This window comes from Seriola dumerili, unplaced genomic scaffold (assembly GCF_002260705.1).
Source record: "Seriola dumerili isolate Sdu_G_001 unplaced genomic scaffold, Sdu_1.0 BDQW01000199.1, whole genome shotgun sequence".
Taxonomy (NCBI): Eukaryota; Metazoa; Chordata; class Actinopteri; order Carangiformes; family Carangidae; genus Seriola; species Seriola dumerili.
In genome coordinates, this window is record NW_019174454.1 from 223,950 (window position 1) to 244,087 (window position 20,138).

A 20,138-nucleotide genomic window follows, 5' to 3' on the forward strand; every position below is an offset into this window, starting at 1 on the left:
GCGGGCCGTAAAATGCCCACGTGTGTGCTAGGAAATCAAGCGTCTGTGAATCATAAGTGTCGTGCAGCCAGTGCAACATATTCTAAGAATAGCTCAAGGCCCCAGTGTCTGCGGGGAAACTTAGACAGCCATTCTGAATGTGTACATAAATAAGATTATGCTCACAGTTGTGTTAAATATTTGTTCATCTGTTTTGTGGTGAAATCACAGGATCACTTCGGAGGAAATTACCTCCAACCTACTCATCATGGAGGAGCCCCAATCCTCAAACATACAGACCATGTGGCAGAGGTGAGGAGGAGCAGACAGTCACTCTATCATTACATAGAGGGGGAAGTGTGCTTAGTGTTTGTGGAGACAGAAAGGTTAATGACAAAGCAAAGCTACATTTCATAGAAAGTAATTGTGGCATCTTGCCTGCTTCCCAGGCTGTCGAGCTAAGAATATGGTCTATGGACTTTTCTGTAGCCACACCACCAGTGCTTGCAATAGTATAAATCTTTGGCCATTGTCTTGCTTTTGAGCTGTTCAGCTCTTGAGTCAAAACCACTCTTTGCATGTTTTGTATGGACACAGATCTCTTCAGCCCAAATGTGGCCTCTGGTCTTTGTCAGCTCTTCAGCTTCCATTATGTTTTCATAGCAGCAGCTACAATGGCACCCAGTGGAGCGCATACCTCCACTGAGGCCAAACAGTCCTACACATGTCTGTGACATCCACATTATTAGTCATAGAGCTCAACACTATAAATATGGGCTTAATGTGTAAAATCAACCTGCTGTCTGCCATGGAGCTGGTGTGTCGGCTGCTTACATGGAACTGGTTCCTGTTGCAGATGATCCTTAGGTGAAGATGGGATTGTTGATCCTTATAGAGCCGGGAGGAGAAACATGGAGAGGTAACTCATCGTTAGTAAAAAAAATAAATAAATAAATATCATGTTTTTGAATGCATGGCTGAATTCTGTGTTACTCTTGAAATAGTAAATGCAGTCAGACACCATGCTAAATTATTGGTTTCACACACTGACTCAACAACAGGAGAATAGTGCTGTTCATGTGCCTCATTCTTATGTCAGAGTGACTACAGCAACATGTTATTAGCTTGAATATGATAGTCTGTATGTCCAAGGCTGCAACATGTATTTAGTTATCTTATTCAGTTGATAATTTAGTTGAACAATGAGTGATTTCATGTGTGTGTGTGTAAACGATGTATTATCTCCTAGCCTCTGTTCTGTTGTCTTTTTTTGTTCCAGCATGTTTTGAAACGTTTATCTCTGGAGAAGTGCAGGCTGTATGACACTCAGTCAAACTGCCGGTCATCGCACACTGGCCCAAAGAGACAAGGTTTCTACGACTGACGCCCAGTCTGTGAAGAATGGCCCGGTGATGGTACGTTTGTGCAGTCACACTGTTACACAATGACACGCAATGTGTTTGGAGTTGGAGTTGAGGCATGGCCGAATTCTGTTCCATCCGGTCAGTGGTGGATACAGTCAGACACCATGCAAAAGTCTCGTCTCATTTCTGCTAAATGACAGGAGGAGTGCTGCTCTGAGCCTCCTCCAGCTGTGCAGGAATGAGTACAATGATGCACTCGGGAACTGCAGGTGCTGCTGCTCTGCCTCTTGGTTTTAGATTGATTTGTCTTCTGTTTTGCTAGATTCTGCAGCACAACCACTGTCTGCTTTTGAAGCAGGGCTGTCGAAAAGCTTTGTCAACTCCTCCGCTCATGGTAAGAACATGAAAATGTTAAATCAAAGTAATTGTTATCATGCTGTGAGATCTTTTTAAAACTCTAATGTTTTTGCTTTTTCACCCGTAGCTCCATAATGGGAAGGTGCATCTTGTACAAGAAAATAACCCCCTCCCTGCCCTTGGATGAGTTTTATTAAAGATGTTGTGGATGTGAATGTACCTCACTCTTTTATAATAAACTTCTTATAACTGTTCAGAACGGGTCTTGTGTAATTGGGCTTAGAATTGTTGGAGGAAGAGCATTACAATTCAAAAGCATCACAAAGTTGACACCTTTACAATAGCAAGACTTAAAATTAAATGCAAGTTTTAATAAATAAATTCATAGCATACATTTCAAGTGCCATCATCTATAAACTTCCCTTGAAGCTGGTAACCAGTATAATACATCCTGCATAATGATCAAATAGCCAAACATAAATGTAAGTCAATGGCATTTCAAGTATGCAGGTTCACTGTCAATTATGCAAGTGATTTTCACAAGTTTTGCATTAGCTGCTAAACCCTGGTTTCACAGTTCTAATAAAACGTGTGAATGAAAAGAGTAACATGTTGCTCCAGGGCATCATTTACACGCCCAGAAATCAATCGGATCTATATGAACATGATCATTAACATTTGACATTTATATTCTAATGTTGAACAGCACATTTATATCAGTGTCTATTTCATACAGTAAAAGATGAGGTGGAAACAATGAGTCTACTTTTGGGATATGGAGATTGTTGCATAGTGTTGAAGAAACAGTCTGTCTCTGACAATACAGAATGGCTGCTGGCTCCATTTGTTTTAAACAAGCGCAAAAAAACCTCACAATTGAAACGGCATATACAGTTAAGCATGGGCTCATTTCAAATTAAATAGTGTCTCTAGCTTTTTTTTTCTTTTTTTTTTTACGAGCAAATCTGTTATTTTACATTCATTTTTTTCTACCTTTACGACAGCAAGCAAACTGTTGAACAGTGACACATCTTCTCACTGGTAGTGTTCCACATGTCTTGGTTGCCACACTTGGCACAATAGCACTGTGGTAATAAATACTGCTTTTCATTAGAGAATGCTGCACCCATTAAAGACATACTTGTGAACCTTGTCTGGTAGTAGTCGGTTACTTTTTACCAGTTCGTTTCTTTCATACGATGGGGAAAGGTACAAAAAGCCACACAGAGTACAAGTGTATCCCCGATAAGCCTCAGCAGATCTGCCCTGAGGAACAAGTGCTTGTTACCAGATGTGGTGGGCCGGCTCATCTGCCTCTCCCCCTATCGACAGCAGGATGGCTTTGGGAGTGTTCTCGAAAAGTGCTGCTCTGTTCTGAGTTTGGCCCTTCTTGACCCAGTGGCCGTAGATCTTGAACGCACAGGCGTCAATGAGCTTGCGGATGGGCTTGACAGCGTATGGGTCGCTCTGGATCACATCCTTGGTGACAGGCTTGGCACGGCGGTAGTTGCAGTAGATCCTCATGGTGGCGAGCACAGTCATGCAAATGACCTGATGGAGAAAGTTCAGTAGAGGTCACTGGTTGTTGTTTATACGTATAAATTGTGGAGAACAATCATGATCTCTTGGAATTTAAAGGCCGTACTGGTAGCTTTTCACGCTTTGGCTCATTAACTGAAAATTTTTTATATTTATATACAGATGACCATTTTTCAAAGTGTACCACAAGTTTTGGATCTCAATACACAATGTCCAAAATAGCCAAAATCAACAGATATAAAATAAGTGCACTAATAAACAGTATAATTATATGAATAAATAAAACATAAATTAGTCAATACATTGTAAAAATACATATATGAAATATTAATCATAATGGGATTGATGACGTTAACATTAATGAAAATGGAAATTATACAAAAGGGAGGAAAAATTCCCCTATGAAAGACTTGGAAAGGGGGCATTTAAAAAAAGATTTTTTTGGGGGGGTTATTTCATACATTTTACTCTCTTTTGTCTCTGTGTTCAAAAACGTTTGAGTGTCAACTCTCAAATAGTGTTGCATTCAAGGGTCAAGCCAAAAAATCAGACCTGCATGATGGAAGGTTAAGAGCAGGGTCTATGGTGTACTTTTTGATAATTGCTGATTGTAACTGAGAACAAGAAAAACATGTTTCCCAAAATCTCTTTCATCTCACCTTGAACCGCCTGTATGGACTGAACTGCCGTACTTCATCCACCACATACTGTGAGAAGAACGAGTGGTTGAGAGCATCTGTGGCGGTGAAACGCTGCTTTGGGTCCACCACCAGCATCCGAGAGATCTGAGGAAACCACATGGAGAGTTTTGTTCATTAAAACCTTACGGAAACTTCAAATTTTGACAACACCAACTGTAAAAATATTACCAATACTTAGTTAAGGCTGAAAGAGACAAGCTGTCTTTGATCATTTGATTCTTTCATTTTACATAAAAAAAAGCCTACCAAATCTTTAACAGTGTCTGAGCGGTCCTCCCATTCTGGAGACGCAAAGTCGTAGCTGCCAGCCAAGATCATACGCAGCATCATCATCTGTTTCCTGTGCCAGAAGGGTGGAGAACCTGCGAGCAGAGTGAACATGATCACCCCTGAACTCCATCTGCAAACACAAACCAGAAGACAACCAAGCTCAGAAAGTGTGTTTATCGTTGCTTGTAAATAATTCAGTTTATATGTGTGATGTTCAGATGCCTTTCCACTGAGGTGTTAGCCTCAGGACACTCACATGTCCACAGCAGTCCCATATCCTGCGTGTCCTGCATCCATGGAGCACTCGATGATCTCAGGAGCCAGGTAACCAGGGGTCCCACACACCTCTGCAATACAGACGGGTCAAAATCAAAATGTTCATTTACTGTAAAACACAATGTATGATTCAAACCTTTTTAATGAGCTGTGAAACAATCCGGGCTCTGACAGTGAAAATTATAAAGGGATATACATGCGTGGTCACCATGTTGTGTCATTGTGTAAACTATCCCACAGAGATCAAGCAGGGGCGAAAAGAGCAATACAATCTCTCACTCAGACAGAATGCTAATGCTAATGCTAATGCTGTAATGCTGCATCAACTATCATATCAACTCTATATAACCAGAGATTACAAAGTGTTTTTCAAGGGGAAAAAAGGAAAAACAACATGCAACAACAACAATGCTCTCAAGACTGTGGACTGTCCTCACAATAAACTGTTTATCCCATGTGGATGAGCCAAGCTTATTGTAAAAGCACAAAAAGAGGCTGGTCTTTGATTCCTTTAAAAGAAAAAGTAGTTTGGCTAGTTAGTAAATCAAATAATGACTTAAATAAAGGACTAATAATGAGTTAATTTCCACATCTTCTAGTGGGTTCAGCCTAACTAGAAAACAGTTTATATAACAGCTATAACATCTTTTAATCCCATTTGAGAAGATGTGCTGAAATGATTCACCTTCACTGTGCATTTTGATGGTGAGGGTCACTGTAGATATGGAAGTAATTTAACATGCACTTCACATAGTGTATTTACCAACTAAGCAAAAAGATAAGATGATGTACCGGCCCATTAGACGTGTGTCTTGCCAGTTCCCACTGCTAATGATCTGCTGCTTTCTCGGTAGCCTATTTGGAAAGGTCAGTGTGCTCCGAGTGTCTGGGACCACACCAAATAGAGTGTCCTGTTGCACCTTAACCTTTGTAAGAGCAGCTACGAGAGACGGGAGCGCGTTGTGCAACCAGACCCAGATTCTCCATCAACCACCAGCAGCTGGCGTACTAAGAAGTACACTGTGGGCTGGGACTTTACTGGTGCAGGACACTTAATGATCCTCGCCTGAATATGCTGAAGAATTAATTTCTGCTGAATCTGTGTTTAAGTGTCTGTCTACCTTGATACTGATGAGTGGTTTCAGTGAGTGATTTGGACTATGTAGAGGTCAACTTGTCTGTCTGACATGACCTTAAATTTATCAACAATCCAGAAACATACTGTAATAATGTTTAAATGCTCTAACTAACCTTTGAGCTTCTCTTCCGGCTGTATTTGCACAGAGAAGCCAAAGTCAGTGAGTTTGATGTTCATGTCGTCGTCTAAAAGGATGTTCTCAGGCTTCAGGTCCCGGTGGACGATGTTCTGGCTGTGGAGAAACTGGACCACCTCCAGCAGAGAACGCATGATATTCCTAAAAGCAACACATGCCAGACTCTTTCAAGATCTTTAAAAGATGAAGCTTGTGTCTCCTGCCTCCAACAATGAAAACAACACGCTCACTGACCTGGTTTCCTTCTCACTCAGAGTAACTTTCTCTGTGAGGTAGTCAAAAAGTTCACCCCTCTTCATCCTGGAGAGAAAGAAAATAAAACTTTTGAACAGCTGTTGCTTTTTAGTTTAAAACATAGCCATGTAAAACTTGAGATCTGACACTTACAGGTCAAAAACCAAGAAGAAGAAGGCTTTGGACTCAAAGCAGTCTTTGAGCTGTACTGGAGAGAGAGAGAAACGTTTGAGACACATTCAGTATTTAATCAAAGCAGGTAAAACAAAAAGGTCTTAAATCAGTAGATAATGTGGATCACTTGGAAACAAATGCCCCTTCACAGCTGACCTCCTCAGCAGGTTAGTGGGACAAAGGCCACACAAAGTCTTTTTGCTTTGTGGAAGCAATAGTAGGACTCCTGTGCTGATGCACACAGTTTTAATTCAGCTCTGTCTGGGGAATGTGCTTACTGATGTTGTCACGTCCATAGACTTTCTTGAGGATGTCAATCTCCTTCACTGTTGCCTCTCTGAGCTCCTCGATCTCCTGCGGAGTCATCTTGTCTGAGGGGGTGATGTCGATGATCTTCACCGCATACTCCTGAGACGAGTGTTTGTCGATGCAGCGACGCACCACACTGCTCACTCCCCTGAGGAAGAGAAAAACACATCAACCTTCTTATCTACAGCCTAGATGGCTGATATCTTCAGAAGTTTCTGTTTGGACAGCTGGACTTAAAGGACACATGTTTGTGTGCTTCAGTCAGGAATTTCGACAACAAACTCAAAGTTTCTGTGAGAACTGTCAGAGGTTTTATCCTTTAAATCCTTTTTTTATCCAGTATATCAGTACCGCTCTTTATGGATGACAAAATGAAAACCAAATGTTTCACATACTCAAACTAAGGAAAAGTATCCATCCAGATGTTTAGTAAGTATAAACAGTGAGGACTGTGTCATTCAGGGTAATAGATAATGTATTCATGCAAAACACTGGTCTTGTTTATCATTAACTTCCAGAAAAAACTGTCAAAACATCAAGTCAAATGAATTCTAACCTCATCACTGTGATTGTCCATCTTTTCTCATGTATATACACTATGATTTTATAACAGAAACCTGAAGTGACTAATACACAGAAACTCATCTAACTATCTCTGTCCCCTGTGTGTGAAGCTGACTGAGCCACGTGAAGAATACTAGCAGCTGAACACATTGTCCACATCCAGTGACCTCGTGACCTGCATGTGAGAAAGGGAGTGAAATTACATAATCTATCAGCGCGCTGGCCAATCCCGGGCCACTCGCAACACTAAACTCTTTGTCCAAAACATGCTGAAGTTAATGAATGCAGCTTCCTCGAACACTGTGCTTTACGTAACAGCACCACCGTCTGACAGATGGTGGGGAATGACAATGAGCAGGCTCTGGCGTTGTTGACATTTCTCAGGGACTTCTGGGAAACTTCAGGGAAACCATTCAGCTTATTTTTGTACTGTCCACACCAAAATAGATCGTTTTCTCAAACTGAAGTCTTAGTCGAGTAAATATAATAATGATAATGTGTTGAGTGTGTAGCATCATGTTAAACATAACTATGAGAGCAGCATCAATCTTCTCGTTAAACTCTCAGCAATAAAGTGAAAAAGCATATTTCCCAAAATGTTGAACTATTCCTTTAAAATGAAGCAAGTTAATATATTAAATCTATTGGCACTCCCTCACCAAAGGTCACAAATGTTTACTGGTTATGACCAGTTGAAAGATTGTGATTTTCTTTGCTTCATTTGAATATTTTTAGAGTCCTAAAGTAATAAAACTCACAAAGGCTTATGACCCTTGTGGGGGTCCCAACCCCCACTTTCAGGTTATATTATGGACGTGTGCTTTGTGAACGTACCTTCCCAGAATCTCCTTGGGCTCATACTTGCCGTAGAACTCCTGAGCTCCGACCCAGTCCGGTATCTCCTCATCTTTGGTCATGATGGAGTGATGCTGGTTCACCACCAAAAGGTACTAAACTGCTCTCCTCTTACAGCTCACAACAGGCTGCTGACAGAAAACAGTAGCAGTGAAACGTACCTTTCCATTGACACAGCGCTGCTTTAGTTGAGACAGTTTCATCAGAGCTAGATGTAAAGTAACACGTCTGCAGATGATTATTGGTGGAAAGAGTATTCAGGAGATTTACTTCATGTAATATAAACATATTTCAATTCAATTACAAGTAAATACAAGTTCTAGATCTAAAATCTCACAAAAGTAAAATGACTTAGGTATCATCAGCAAAATGTACAGTGTAATCAAGAGTAACAGCACACAATATACAGCATAACAAGCCCTGACAGTGTTTATATTGTTATATATTGTGTTAATATATGCATTCATCAGCAGCACTTGCTCATGATGAAACTATTGAGCTGAAATGATTGTCGATTATTCCATTAATTAACTGACAGAACAATCAGGAACTATGATTATAATTAATTGTTTTATGCAGAAATGACAAACATTTTCTGGTTGCAGATCCTCAAATATGATGATTTGCTGCATTGCTCTGTAATAATAATAATATCACAATATGTAAATTGAATTGAATGGGTTTTCGATGCTGGTTGGACCAAACAAGCCATTTGAAGACATCACCTCTCATTGCTCTGAACTGAAGGACATTTTTTCCCTATTTCTTTTTTTTTTTCTTTTTTTTTTTACATTTCATATACTAAACCATTTATTGAATGAATGAGAAAATAATTTGCAGACTAAATGATGAATGGATATAATCACTGATCGTAGCTCTAGGCTACTTTTTATACTTTTGGGTGGATTAATCTGTAACAATATATTAGGTTTCTTTATGTTTATCTGCACAGTAACTAATAACTATCAACGTTTGTAGCGGAGAAAGAAGTACAATATGTTCCTCAACTCAAGTAAAGTTCAAGTGTCAATGTACTGCTCTACTCTTATTTCACACTGTCATTCAGACCAGGGGCTAAATTGTACTCACGTGGCAGAGTTCTGATCTGAATATTTATGAGCTAATTTTCAAGCCAAATTAATTCTAAAAACAAAATTAAACCAAATCTTCAGACTAGAAAGATAGATGGAAAGCTATCCACTTTCCTTTGGCCCATGGATTGAACTTGATTGAACTAATTTCATGCACATTTCACGTTCTTCTTATTATAATGAGAGTTTTAAGAGGGTTTCAAGATGCATTATCAGGGGTTTGTGTTGCCTTAGTCAGTATCGGTACTTCCACAGATTTTTATGAAATTACAGTGACATGTTTGAATAGTAATTTCAGCTCTGTTTCACGCATGTTTCTTGTCATGGGATCTAACGAGCGAACAAGCTGTTTTGGACCAAGACAAGTTATCGTCCCAGACTTCGTGTCACACTCGACACACTGCAGCATGTAGACTAATACAGCAATGTGCCACAGTGTGTGAACTGGATCGCCCTCTCATCCGCTCTCACTATTTGACCTTTAGAGGGCTCCAACAAAGCAACACATAAAAAAACAAAAAAAGATTTAAAAAAAAAAAAACGCTGGATCACTCACCGTGCCGGTCAGTCCCTGATACGAAGGTTATCCATCATCAATACTGGGTCTGTTCACAAAGTGTTAAGAGGACGGACAAAGAGGTCCAGCCAAACGCCGGTGCTGTCGCGGCTTTGTGGGGCTGCTCCTGCCATTGCAAAGGGTGAGCTCTAATGTCAGATGCCAAAAATAAATTGTTGCTTCCACAGCAGCAGAAGGAACAGGAGCAGCAGTTACACACTCTGAACGTGTGCCCACACAAAATCCAGATCCATGAAATAACACCCCGCAGCTCTTGCTCTCACCAGGAGACAGTTATAGATATTTGGAGACCCTACATATTACTATATTACTATATTACTTCACATGCAACTTTCACTTTGTGGATTTGCAATGAGGCTGTAATGACATGACAGGTGTTAGGTGTTCCCTGCTTTGTCGCTCTTAAAGTCTAATTAAAGAAATGGCGTGTAATAATAGAAATGTTTCTTGAAGAGTCCAACGTAATAATGTGCTCTGTCTGGGCAGGCAGCGTAATAAATCATCACACATCACAGTGCATTCATGTTCCAAGTGCTTTATTATTTTTAAACCTAAGTTTGTTACAACAAAACTGTGCATATCTATGCTCCAGAAAATGGAAAGTGGTGGTTTCACAAGTTATCATGATCTGCAACTAGTGCAGTTCACTTTTGAGTATGTGATGAAATTTAAATCAAAAGCAATGAAGCTGATGGAAACACTGACAACTGAAATCAACTCAAAACATGCCACACCAAAATATATAAACATTATTTATAAGACTATGATTACAAGCGCTATGGTGCTCTCCTGAGAAATGAATACAATAATGTTGTCTGATGATAATCAACTGTCAAAATAAAATATGTTTATTGATCTCTTGTGAATCACACACTCTTTGTATCCAGTATAGTTGCTTATTGCAGTTTTTGCATGTACTTCACTCTTCAGGTTTTCCTCTGTCTCATGACATACCTGTGGAGAAAGGAAAAGTTTAATGAGGTTTTCATACTGCCAATCATTTGTAATAACTGATTTGTCCTATTTTAAAAATAATAATACAAGGAAAAAAAAGCTGGTTGAATGATGCATTCAGAAAACCTTTAATGCTACTCCTCCCTATGGCCATGCGGGGTACTGCAACACATTACATCAGCACCATGTCCAGCACAGTGCAAAGTCATTTGGCTGTGACGTCTGGATGACTAACAGCTTATGAAAAGCCTCCTTATAAGTACAAGAAACAGCAAGACCTAAACTGCAGAGACAATGTTTTGATCTGGTATAAAATAAGAGCAAGGATAAAACCTAAAGTGTGTTGTGACTTTCAAAAACAAATAATGAAAAATTATAATGATATAATTCCATTAGTGGCCCAGGATGCACTTATCACATATAAATCCTCAGCTAATGTAATTTAATTAATTTCACTTACCATTAGCGAACCTGCACTGTTTGAGCACTTCACTGAAGCCCTCGCACAGTTTGAGGTCGCTCTGGTTTTGGGCACAATCAACAAACTGTTTGAGCTCATAAGAGCAGGCCTGATGCTGCTGAGGGGCCTCCTGCTGGTACATGGACTGTGGCTGCTGAGCCTGGTATGGCTCCTGAAAGACAGGACGCAGTTGATGGAATTATTCACATATCTACTGTACATGTCATATTTTAAGAGCATGTTCGTGCAACTAATAAGCAAACAAGTGCAGTTTCCCCAAAACAGAGGATGTAACACTTCTAGTCAAAAAATACTGCAAGACCAAACACAGCAATACATCAGGCAAGTGTCAAAATTTGCCACATGCCAAGATATGACTTATGGTTAAGGCTTACATGTGTTTGATTTAAAGTTGTTTATTAGATACAGAGAAGGAAGTGGAATCAGTCAGCACACAAATACCTCAATATCTCTGTGGATATACACTTTAGAGAAATCCTTATGTACATGGTTAACGGTTAAATTCGTGAAACTTCATTGACATTTCTTTTACATCAGTACATTAAATGACTCAATTACACCCAGTTAACTACTTTTATTACAACTACTACTACTACTTGTATTTTAGTTAGGATAATAACTGTTTCATCCTCCATCTCTAATAAAGTACTGCTAACTCCATGTACAATCTTACTTAAAGATAAAGATAACCTAGTTTAAGTGTGTACACCAGTCGCAATAATCATGACGTTGCCTTAACCTGGTTATTGTTTATTAACCTCAATTATTACAGTGGATGCAATTGCATGCACCGATCTATGGATTACTTATCATCACTACTTTGCCTCCTTCTCCAACCCCCAAATTCACACACACACTTCCTTTGTTCCTGGTGACCTACCTACCATATGTCAGACACACTAATCTGCCCCGATGCTATTCCAGTCCTTGATCACAGTTTATTTACCTGGTATGTGACATCAGGCTTGGCAGACTCTGAGTTTCCTCCACCGAAGCCTCCAGTCATAGCGTGGCCGATGGTATGTCCTACTGCAGAGCCCACTGCCACACCGGCGGCTGTAGTCGCCATCTGTGCAAACATACCTGGCTGCCTGGGTGCTGCAGCTGGAGCACCCACAGCAGACGGAGGGGCTTGCATTGGAGCCGGGGCATGAGAGGGAGGGGGTGCAGCCCTGGCCATCGGTGGTGGAGCCCTGGCCATCGGTGGTGGTGATGGTGGTGCCCGGCTGTAAAGAGAAAAGATGTTTTAAAGCTCAATCCAAACACAATCAGCAATTGGAACCACCTGTATTTACCGATACCATTTTTTTCCCCAAATTTGTTGGTATTCAAACTTTCTTACTCATGACTCTGACTCTGTCAACTGCAAACATCAAGTTAACTTGTAGATTCATTTCATACTTTTGAGAGGACATCAGCACTCACAAATGATAAATAAAAACAATACAAGTCCTGTACAATGTGATACAACTGTAGAACATATCAATGCTTTAACAAGGCAGTGTGAACTGTATGTGGCAGAGGCACTTGGGGTCACTTTAGGTCACTTATGAGATTTTCTGTGGTTAGTTTGGCATTAAAATCATTTGTGGGACCGACTATCTCAAGTCCAAAGCTCTCATGTAATACTGCCTGTAAGTTCATAATAGATTGCTTAAAAATGTTTAATGCCACTCATCAGATAAACACTGATTAAAACCGGTGACCTTAATTCCTTTTATCAATGACTTTTATGAAACAGCAGTTTCAAGACACTTTAATGTACAAAAATAATAACTATAAAATGATTGCAGTTGTGAATCCCAGGTCATTGGCTAACAAACGTTAGTTTCGTACGTTCGTTACCTTAAGTCGCTAGCATGTTTCCTAAACCACACACTATCCTCACTACGTTTCAAACACTTTAACTAACAAATGGCACTAAATGCTAAATGTTACCTGGCTGGAGGGGGCATCCTGGATGTCCGGCTTCTGCTTCCTCTTGGCATTTTTGAATTATTCGAGTAGTTATTGGTTTTCTGGCTGATATACAGAGACACAATGTTGAGCTGTTATCACGTTAACTCGACCTTTAGCTAGTCCGGAAATTTCGATGTGTTACATCATTTGTCTATCGGTTAACTTCCGGTATGGCGGAACCATGGTGACGGTGCATGCATTACAGTTATATAACTCGTTAACTCCCTTAGTGTCTTTTTAAGCTTAAACTTAAACTGTTGTTTTCCCCTGTTTTTGTCTGACATTACAATAAAATTATTTTTTTTAAAGTCAAATGTGTTTGTGTGTTTCACAAAATGCTTCTACAGTTTTTGTTGTTTTTTCAATTTTCATTTCATTTGGGATGTGGTAAAACAGGAGATTAGCAACATAAATGTGCATCTGACAAATCTGCAGAAATTATGTGATGCAATCCTGTCAACATGTAGCAGAATCTCAGAGATGTTTCCAACATCTTGTGGAATCAAAGCCATGAAAAATTGAGATCATTGAGACTTTTTTGTGAACAAAAGGAGGCCTTTCCCAGTATTAGTATGATGTTCCTAATACGCTCAGTAAATGTATATTGCGAGCGACGACTGTGTTGAAAAAAAATGTGCAATTGCAAAACTGCAATGTTGCAATGTCCCTCTGCCTGTGGGACATGTGTACCTCATTATAAAGTTATTTATTTTTTGGGCATTTCATGCAGTGTAGGGAGACAGGTAATTGAGGGACAGAGAAACAGGGAATGACATGCAGCAAAGACTCCAGCCACCCAGGAGTCAGTCTGGGAGCATCTGCACTCATGTGGTATGTGACCTAAGCACTTGGCTATCTGGTTGCCCCATATTTACCCCATTATAACTAAGCACCCATGCCTTACAGCCATCTCTGATCAGGCTTTCTATCAGACTGACACAAAATATGTACCTCATTCAGCACCTAAATTTACCTGAGGCAGGGAGGCTTAATGAATATTGGGGAGGTCGATTGATCACAGCTAAACCAAGTTTTGTAATAACAGTTTAAATATCATTTATATCAGTTATATGTTTTCTCACTACATAATAATTGGTAATTTAACAGTCATTGTCAGGCTGTATTAAGCATAAAAGCATATCAATATTACACTAGGCCTGGGCAAATATTCAATAATATCGAATTGGTTGCATTTCTTATGCCTGAAACATAAAATACAATAATATAATTATATCAATAAAGCCAAGATATGGATGGATATCACCAAAGCCTACATTACACACAAAATTACAATAAATTTGTTTAATAACTTTATTCAAACAAACAAACCTAAATCTATAAATGTGCAAAGCCAACGTGTATAAAAAAAATCTAGTTAAATTATTTTTCTGCTTTGTTCTTTCATAAACAAAAATATTTCATCACATACTAGTGCATTATGACAAGCTATTTTTTACAAATGTGCAGACAGGTAAGTCTATGTACTAAAAATTATACACAAATTTATAATTATAAAATTAAATCATATGTAGCATTCCACAGCCATGTTTTATTTGATACTAAGTGCTTACATAAAAGAAAATGATCAATTTTTTCTCATATTAAGCTGTAAAGCCAAAGAAAAAGACATGTTACTCTTTTTTCCCTTTCTTCTTATCTGAAAATTTACGCCGTTGATGGTGTCCACTTCCTCGTCCTGATCGATTTCCTTTCGCTCTTCGCTCTTCCCACACTGGCATAGGTGGCTCAATTTCCCCTGGTCGTCCTCCTCTGTCAGGTACGCTGCCCATCCGTGTCTAGTGAGATCAAAGAGAGATTAGAAACCATCTGTATTCTGAGCTAGAAGTGTCTTCATTCAGGCTCACAGGCATAGTTTATAACTGTTCACAGCTGTACCTTGTACACGGCTGTGCTTGTTCCAGCCTTGATTGGCTCAATGAAGGACTGATCCTCTCTGGCAGCAAGCAGATGAGACAGGGACACTCGAGAGGAACTGGTGAGGGATTCAAGAGGGGGCACTGAGGCCAGCGCTTCACTGCGCTCCTGCAAATACGGGAATGATTGAGCTGATTTCAAATATTTGGAGGTTCCAGCATATCTTTGTTGTACATGATAGGAAGCTAATGACATCACCTTGCGCTGTATGAAAATGTGATCTGCATTTTTCACTGTTACCTTATGTTTTAGAAACAAAATAAATCACTCAATTAATTAAGGAACTAATGTAAACAATCATTAATCAATTAGATTAATTATTGTGTAATGCTTCCTATTGTGACTTCTTCATTCTTACTGATTTTGACAGTTAGTCTATAATAGCTGTCAAATGTGAATCCAGTTTTCCTCTTACTATATATATAGTTATTTTTACGCTACCTTTGAAGAAACTCTTGTTTTTATTTCAACTTTTTATGAATCACCATCATTGAGTTTGTGATTTAACATGCCTACCTTTTGTTTTTCTCCCCATGCAAATGACTCAAGTGTAACCTGGAAGCGTTTGATCATCATCTGCCACCGACACTGATAGTCCTTTGACAGAAAATGACTGATCTCTTTAACTTGTGTCTGAGAAACAGAAACGAAAAAAGGTTGAAATGCTGATGTTAGAGTTACACCTGATGTTTAATGAACTGATAACAGTCCTGTCAACTTACCCACTGCTGTGAGCTGAGGCTGTTGTTAAGAAGGGGGTCCATCATGCCCCCGCATGGTAGACGAGCAAGCCTGGACTCCACCTGTATTAAAATAACAGAAAATAAGTGAATCTAAAGTGTGTAATCATGACTTACACATAGGTCAGTCTCTCTTTTGTTAGCCTTACCTCACTCAACACATCTGCAAGTTGAGTGGAAGCGTCCATGTCGAGGGCGCGCAGCAGTAATATCCACTCTGCCTGCATCTCAGCCTTCCTTCTGTCTTTGTCATAAACATCATCCTCCTCATGCTCCTGACAAAACTCTTGGCTCTGATCTACCACTCGCTGCTCTTTTTCAGATTCCTCTCCTGTCGTCTTCTCCTCAGGATGTAATTCCTTATGCTGGATCATGTGAGCTGCTTGTAATTCTGATACCAGGAAATCTGAGGGATTTTTTAGGACAATACACCCTTCATTTAAAAATTATGTGCAATAAAAATGTACCAGTCCATTAGCACTACAATCATTTCTTATGACCTTAAGTGCACAACTCTACAACAGAATACATTAGACTCCTATTATTTATTATTTCTCACCGATGATTTTGTTGAGGATGGATGGCTCCAGCACCTCTGAGGTCAGAAACGTGGGCGGGGAGACCATGTTTGATAATAAAATTCTCAGCTCTCCCACGAGAAAGACGTCGCCTGTCCCACCTAAGTCTAACGAAAGGGAAAAGCAAGGGTAGATAGAACCAGGATAAGCAGCTATTTTGTTAACCAATGAATTGCGTCATTGAAAATGGAGTCATTTTTCAAGCAGAACTGTCAAACATTTTCTGGTTCCAGCTTCTCAAACCTGAGGATTTGTTGCTTTATCTATTTCACATGGTGGTAAACGGAAAATTCTGATGGGCATTTCTGATAATTTCTTGCATAATTGATTAATTAATCAAGACTATATTGGCAGATTAATCATTCACTTGTTCCAGCTCCATGAATGTAAATACTTCTTCCCTGAATATATTTGGATTTGGACAGTGAGTTGGAAAAAACAAAATGAATAAATCACCTTAGGCTTTGAGAAACTGTGCTGAGATTTCATGTTACTTTCATAAATTGAATGGGCCAAATAATTAATCAGTTAATCGTGCAATAATGATATCCGATAATGAACCGGTGAATTGATAATAATAATAACTGTTAGTTGCTGTTCTAATAAAACGCATACAGCAACAAATGTACAGGAAACTATAATAAATAAGAAAATACAATTATACCAAAGGGGAAAAAAAACTTACAACCGCTCCACACACAAAAACCACTAAAACTGACAAGCACACACATTTGTCAGACACAGAGTAACTAATTGCAAACCTTAAGAAAATAGAAAACTTTTCATTCAACTTTTAAACAGACCTCAGGTCATGTGGCAGTTTGTTTCAGAGAAAAAAAAAGCCTCAATAAATCTGGATATTACTCTGCTGTTAGTGAAACTGGATTACAGCTCACTGTTTCACCTTGCAGCTCTGGACAGGCTGTCCTCAGCTCTGCAGACAGCCAGGTGAGCAGCGGACAGGGAAGCTCGTCACATTTACACCGTGTGAGGCAGGACCGGCCCGGGTACCTGTACAGGAAGTAACGCCGACAGGTGAGTTGATACAGACCAGAGTAAAGGCAGTAAATGAACAGGTGAGGCACGGTGACTACGCAGGAAAAACAAAGCAGTTAAAGGTTACTTACCCTAAAGCTTTAATGGCTGAAACCGTCTCTACGCTCCTCTCCATGGTCACTGTAACAGTAAACAGCGAATACACCTGTAAACGTCCGCTCCTGTAAGTCAGCTCTACTTAACTACAGAGAGTTTCACCGTGTTTACAAGTTGTTCTCTGCTCGTGTGCTTCCTCTTTTTTTACAGTGTTTAATGGCGTGATGCAGAGTGCCACCTGCAGGCCGGAGTGTGTACAGCAACGTGTAGTGTAAATAAATACATGAAGCATTTGAAAAATTTAATAAAATAAAATTACCAAAAAATGAATCAAAATGTGTAGAAAATATATAAAACAGAAAACAGGAGATTCATAAAAAAAACACCAGTCTATAAAAAATGATAAAACAACTATATGGTAAAAAGGGAATCGGAAAATTGGTATATATACAACATACCATCTGTTTACATAATCCAAAGACATTTCTATATTTTGGATTTAGATTGTAAATCTAAGCACCCAAATGTGTACACCCACTTGACTCCAAACACACTCTCCCTCCAGAGAGGAGAAAGTCGTCCCTGTTTACAAGATTTACATTGTACAGACTCTGTTGACACTGTTTTTGTCTCATTTACATTTTTATCCACTAGATGCCACTAGAGGTTTGTGGTGGCCTTCAAAGGTGGAAATAGAGAATATATTGCACTTCAGACATTTCCTCAAGTATTTCTATTTAATGCTTCTTAATACTTTTATTCCATTACATTTCAGGTCTAAACATTGTATTTTTTTTTTACTGTACTATATTTCTTTGAGAGTTTTAGTCACTAGTTACTCTGGAGATTTTACCTACAAAACACGTGACCAACTTAAAAGACATGATCGAGCAGTGTATAAAAAGTATTAAAATTTGCTTCATCTCAATCAACATTAAAATGTTAATGCTTCAATAATAACAATCCAATAATAGCACATAGACATGACTGTAACTCATTTTAAGGAGCTTCTCTGAGACATCATGTGAATTTGCTGTAAGTAAAATCAGCCTCTGTTTACTTTTAATACAGCTCTCCTTGGTCATGTGAACATATGGATAAATGAAATGAACATACTAGCTGCAGTCAAACACAAACTTCATCCTCTCTGAATCCCAACACTCGCCCCTTTCAATCTATTTTACCTAGTCAGAGCTCAGAGAAGCAAATAATGCTGAGCATGAACTCTCTCTCTCTCTTCTGAGAATCATGATATATAGCATCACTCACCGCGTCCTGGCTCTGCTACAGTGTTCTCCTCATCTTTATTATGATCAGTCCTCCTCACATTTATGTGGCCTTTTCTCCGAGCCTCATTTGGCACACTCAGCACTCTGCACACTGTCACAGGTCTTGCTGATGCAGGCAAGTGCAGCTGATATTTGCTTCACTAGAGCTGGTTGAGAACACCGAGAGTGTTATAAAGAGTATTATTGCTGTCAGGGAGCACTGGCATCTTTTGATTTAAAACATCAACCAGGCTTTTATGGTTGTCAGCTCTGCTTGGGTAGCTTCAGGTCAATTTCTGCACACCTGCTGCTGTAGCTCTTTCAGCAGAAAGCCTTGAACTTAGGCAGCACCATCACTCTGGGAAAGCAAAGTGGGATAGTCAGTATAAGAAGGTGTTGTTTTTTTTATTGTAATAAGTGCGGAAAACAGTTGATATTTATCTTTTGTTAGGCTGGGGCAGCCGCCTGCTCTTGCCTAATGCCTAATAAGACTGTCCCTTCCACTGATGTCTCTCTCTAAAAGGCCTCCCCTCTCTCTGTGACCACTGTTTGACCACATGTAGACTTCACTGCAGGCGGTAGGCTATGTGAGACACCTCACCACGCTTACGGCACAAGCCCCTCCATCAGCAGCCTATGAACTTAACAGGAACAATGAGGACAATGGCGGCAAGGCATACTGAGCCCCTCATACAGTGCTTCCACGTTTGCTTGGTCCCTGCTGCCATATGTACAGAAGCCGTGGCCTCCCCGACAACAAAAGCCTCACCATGCGTCAGGATGCTTCGTCTTTTATTCCCCTGACACTGCCCCCAGCTCCATGAATTCTTGTGGGGGCTGACCTTTGACCTCTGGCAAGTGGCCAGACAAAGCAAGCAGACACTCCCCCTCTTTGGAAGCAGTGATCATGCATGGTGGACTTGTTGAGCACTTGTTGGATGAAGTAACACAGTGACACCCTGCAAGGACTGTCATAACTGTAATTGCATGTACTAGATACTGGCCGAGAGGGGGTGAATAATTACGCCAACATGCATTTTCCATTTTAGATGTGAAATGTATTTAGACCACATTGTAGAGATCTGATTTCACATTGACATTAAAGCGTCTTTTTCTCTAAATCTACTTTGATTCAGTGTTGTGAGGCAATAAAACATGACATTTAATGGGGATGAATACGTTTTATAGGCACAATACTTGAAAACATACATTTAGGCCCATAGTATACAACATATTCAGTATATTGTCTGAGTGGGCTGAACTTCATTTTAATTGTATTTAAATGTAAAGGGCATTTTACTGTTAGGACAAATACGGAGGTAAAAATACACACAGTAAAGAATATCAATGGTATATTATAACAAGGGAAAACGTCAAGGAGGAACAAAGACGTGATACTGTGCATTCATGGTACATGTCAATCTACTCTACTGTCACATGACCACAACAACAGAGACCCCAAAGTAATCTAACAACACATCAGTCCTACAATCAGTAGGCTTCTGCATTTTCTGAAACTTCAGTGAAGGTTTGATTCAGCTCTACAGCACATTTCTAATCAGTACTT

General features: G+C 39.6%; 3 protein-coding genes and 1 long non-coding RNA gene across 5 annotated transcripts in view; 1 reads left to right on the forward strand and 3 right to left on the reverse strand.

The window, feature by feature from the left end:
- The window catches only part of LOC111228066, a 7,559-nt gene extending 5,605 nt beyond the window's left edge, over window positions 1-1,954 (forward strand). The window contains exons 2-6 of one of the 2 annotated variants that reach the window (XR_002665366.1): window positions 211-291; window positions 836-898; window positions 1,259-1,394; window positions 1,666-1,737; window positions 1,828-1,954. This is a non-coding gene — a long non-coding RNA (uncharacterized LOC111228066). The remainder of the gene's footprint in view (window positions 1-210; window positions 292-835; window positions 899-1,258; window positions 1,395-1,665; window positions 1,738-1,827) is intronic. The other variant, XR_002665367.1, reaches the window with a different exon arrangement.
- A 690-nt stretch (window positions 1,955-2,644) lies between these two features.
- On the reverse strand, window positions 2,645-9,698 carry phkg1 (phosphorylase kinase catalytic subunit gamma 1). The gene is made up of 10 exons (XM_022753815.1): window positions 9,544-9,698; window positions 7,876-8,024; window positions 6,447-6,625; window positions 6,148-6,202; window positions 5,995-6,060; window positions 5,738-5,901; window positions 4,467-4,557; window positions 4,187-4,340; window positions 3,899-4,024; window positions 2,645-3,251 (listed from the first exon to the last, which is right to left on the reverse strand). Exons 2-10 carry the CDS (start codon window positions 7,956-7,958, stop codon window positions 2,985-2,987), a joined length of 1,185 nt encoding a protein of 394 aa, XP_022609536.1. The 5' UTR covers window positions 7,959-8,024; window positions 9,544-9,698; the 3' UTR covers window positions 2,645-2,984.
- Window positions 9,699-10,083: 385 nt separating this feature from the next.
- Window positions 10,084-13,092, reverse strand: chchd2 (coiled-coil-helix-coiled-coil-helix domain containing 2). Its single transcript, XM_022753832.1, has 4 exons — window positions 12,938-13,092; window positions 11,946-12,225; window positions 10,979-11,150; window positions 10,084-10,518 (listed from the first exon to the last, which is right to left on the reverse strand). The coding sequence occupies exons 1-4, from the start codon at window positions 12,985-12,987 to the stop codon at window positions 10,508-10,510; spliced, it is 513 nt and encodes a 170-aa protein (XP_022609553.1). The 5' UTR covers window positions 12,988-13,092; the 3' UTR covers window positions 10,084-10,507.
- A 1,200-nt stretch (window positions 13,093-14,292) lies between these two features.
- Window positions 14,293-17,519, reverse strand: LOC111228061 (protein FAM98B-like). Its single transcript, XM_022753845.1, has 8 exons — window positions 17,339-17,519; window positions 17,116-17,222; window positions 16,193-16,318; window positions 15,783-16,039; window positions 15,616-15,696; window positions 15,410-15,526; window positions 14,855-15,001; window positions 14,293-14,754 (listed from the first exon to the last, which is right to left on the reverse strand). The coding sequence occupies exons 1-8, from the start codon at window positions 17,380-17,382 to the stop codon at window positions 14,590-14,592; spliced, it is 1,044 nt and encodes a 347-aa protein (XP_022609566.1). The 5' UTR covers window positions 17,383-17,519; the 3' UTR covers window positions 14,293-14,589.
- Between the last annotated feature and the right edge of the window lie 2,619 nt (window positions 17,520-20,138).

Bases quoted from the DNA above. Each gene is read 5' to 3' on its own strand.
- LOC111228061 (XM_022753845.1), bottom strand. From the start codon at position 17,382: ATGGAGAGGAGCGTAGAGACGGTTTCAGCCATTAAAGCTTTAGG. The intron at 16,040-16,192 runs GTGAGAAATAAT...AAAATCCCTCAG, and splicing joins CATCCTCAACAAAATCATCG to ATTTCCTGGTATCAGAATTA. The intron at 15,002-15,409 runs GTAGGCATGTTA...CCGTATTTGCAG, and splicing joins CATGGGGAGAAAAACAAAAG to GAGCGCAGTGAAGCGCTGGC.
- chchd2 (XM_022753832.1), bottom strand. From the start codon at position 12,987: ATGCCAAGAGGAAGCAGAAGCCGGACATCCAGGATGCCCCCTCCAGCC. The intron at 12,226-12,937 runs GTAACATTTAGC...TTCTCTTTACAG, and splicing joins AGGATGCCCCCTCCAGCCAG to CCGGGCACCACCATCACCAC. The intron at 11,151-11,945 runs GTAAATAAACTG...CCTGTCTTTCAG, and splicing joins AGCCTGATGTCACATACCAG to GAGCCATACCAGGCTCAGCA.
- phkg1 (XM_022753815.1), bottom strand. From the start codon at position 7,958: ATGACCAAAGATGAGGAGATACCGGACTGGGTCGGAGCTCAGGAGTTC. The intron at 6,203-6,446 runs GTAAGCACATTC...CTCTCTCTCCAG, and splicing joins CTATGGACGTGACAACATCA to TACAGCTCAAAGACTGCTTT. The intron at 3,252-3,898 runs GTGAGATGAAAG...TTTCTCCATCAG, and splicing joins GTCCATACAGGCGGTTCAAG to GTCATTTGCATGACTGTGCT.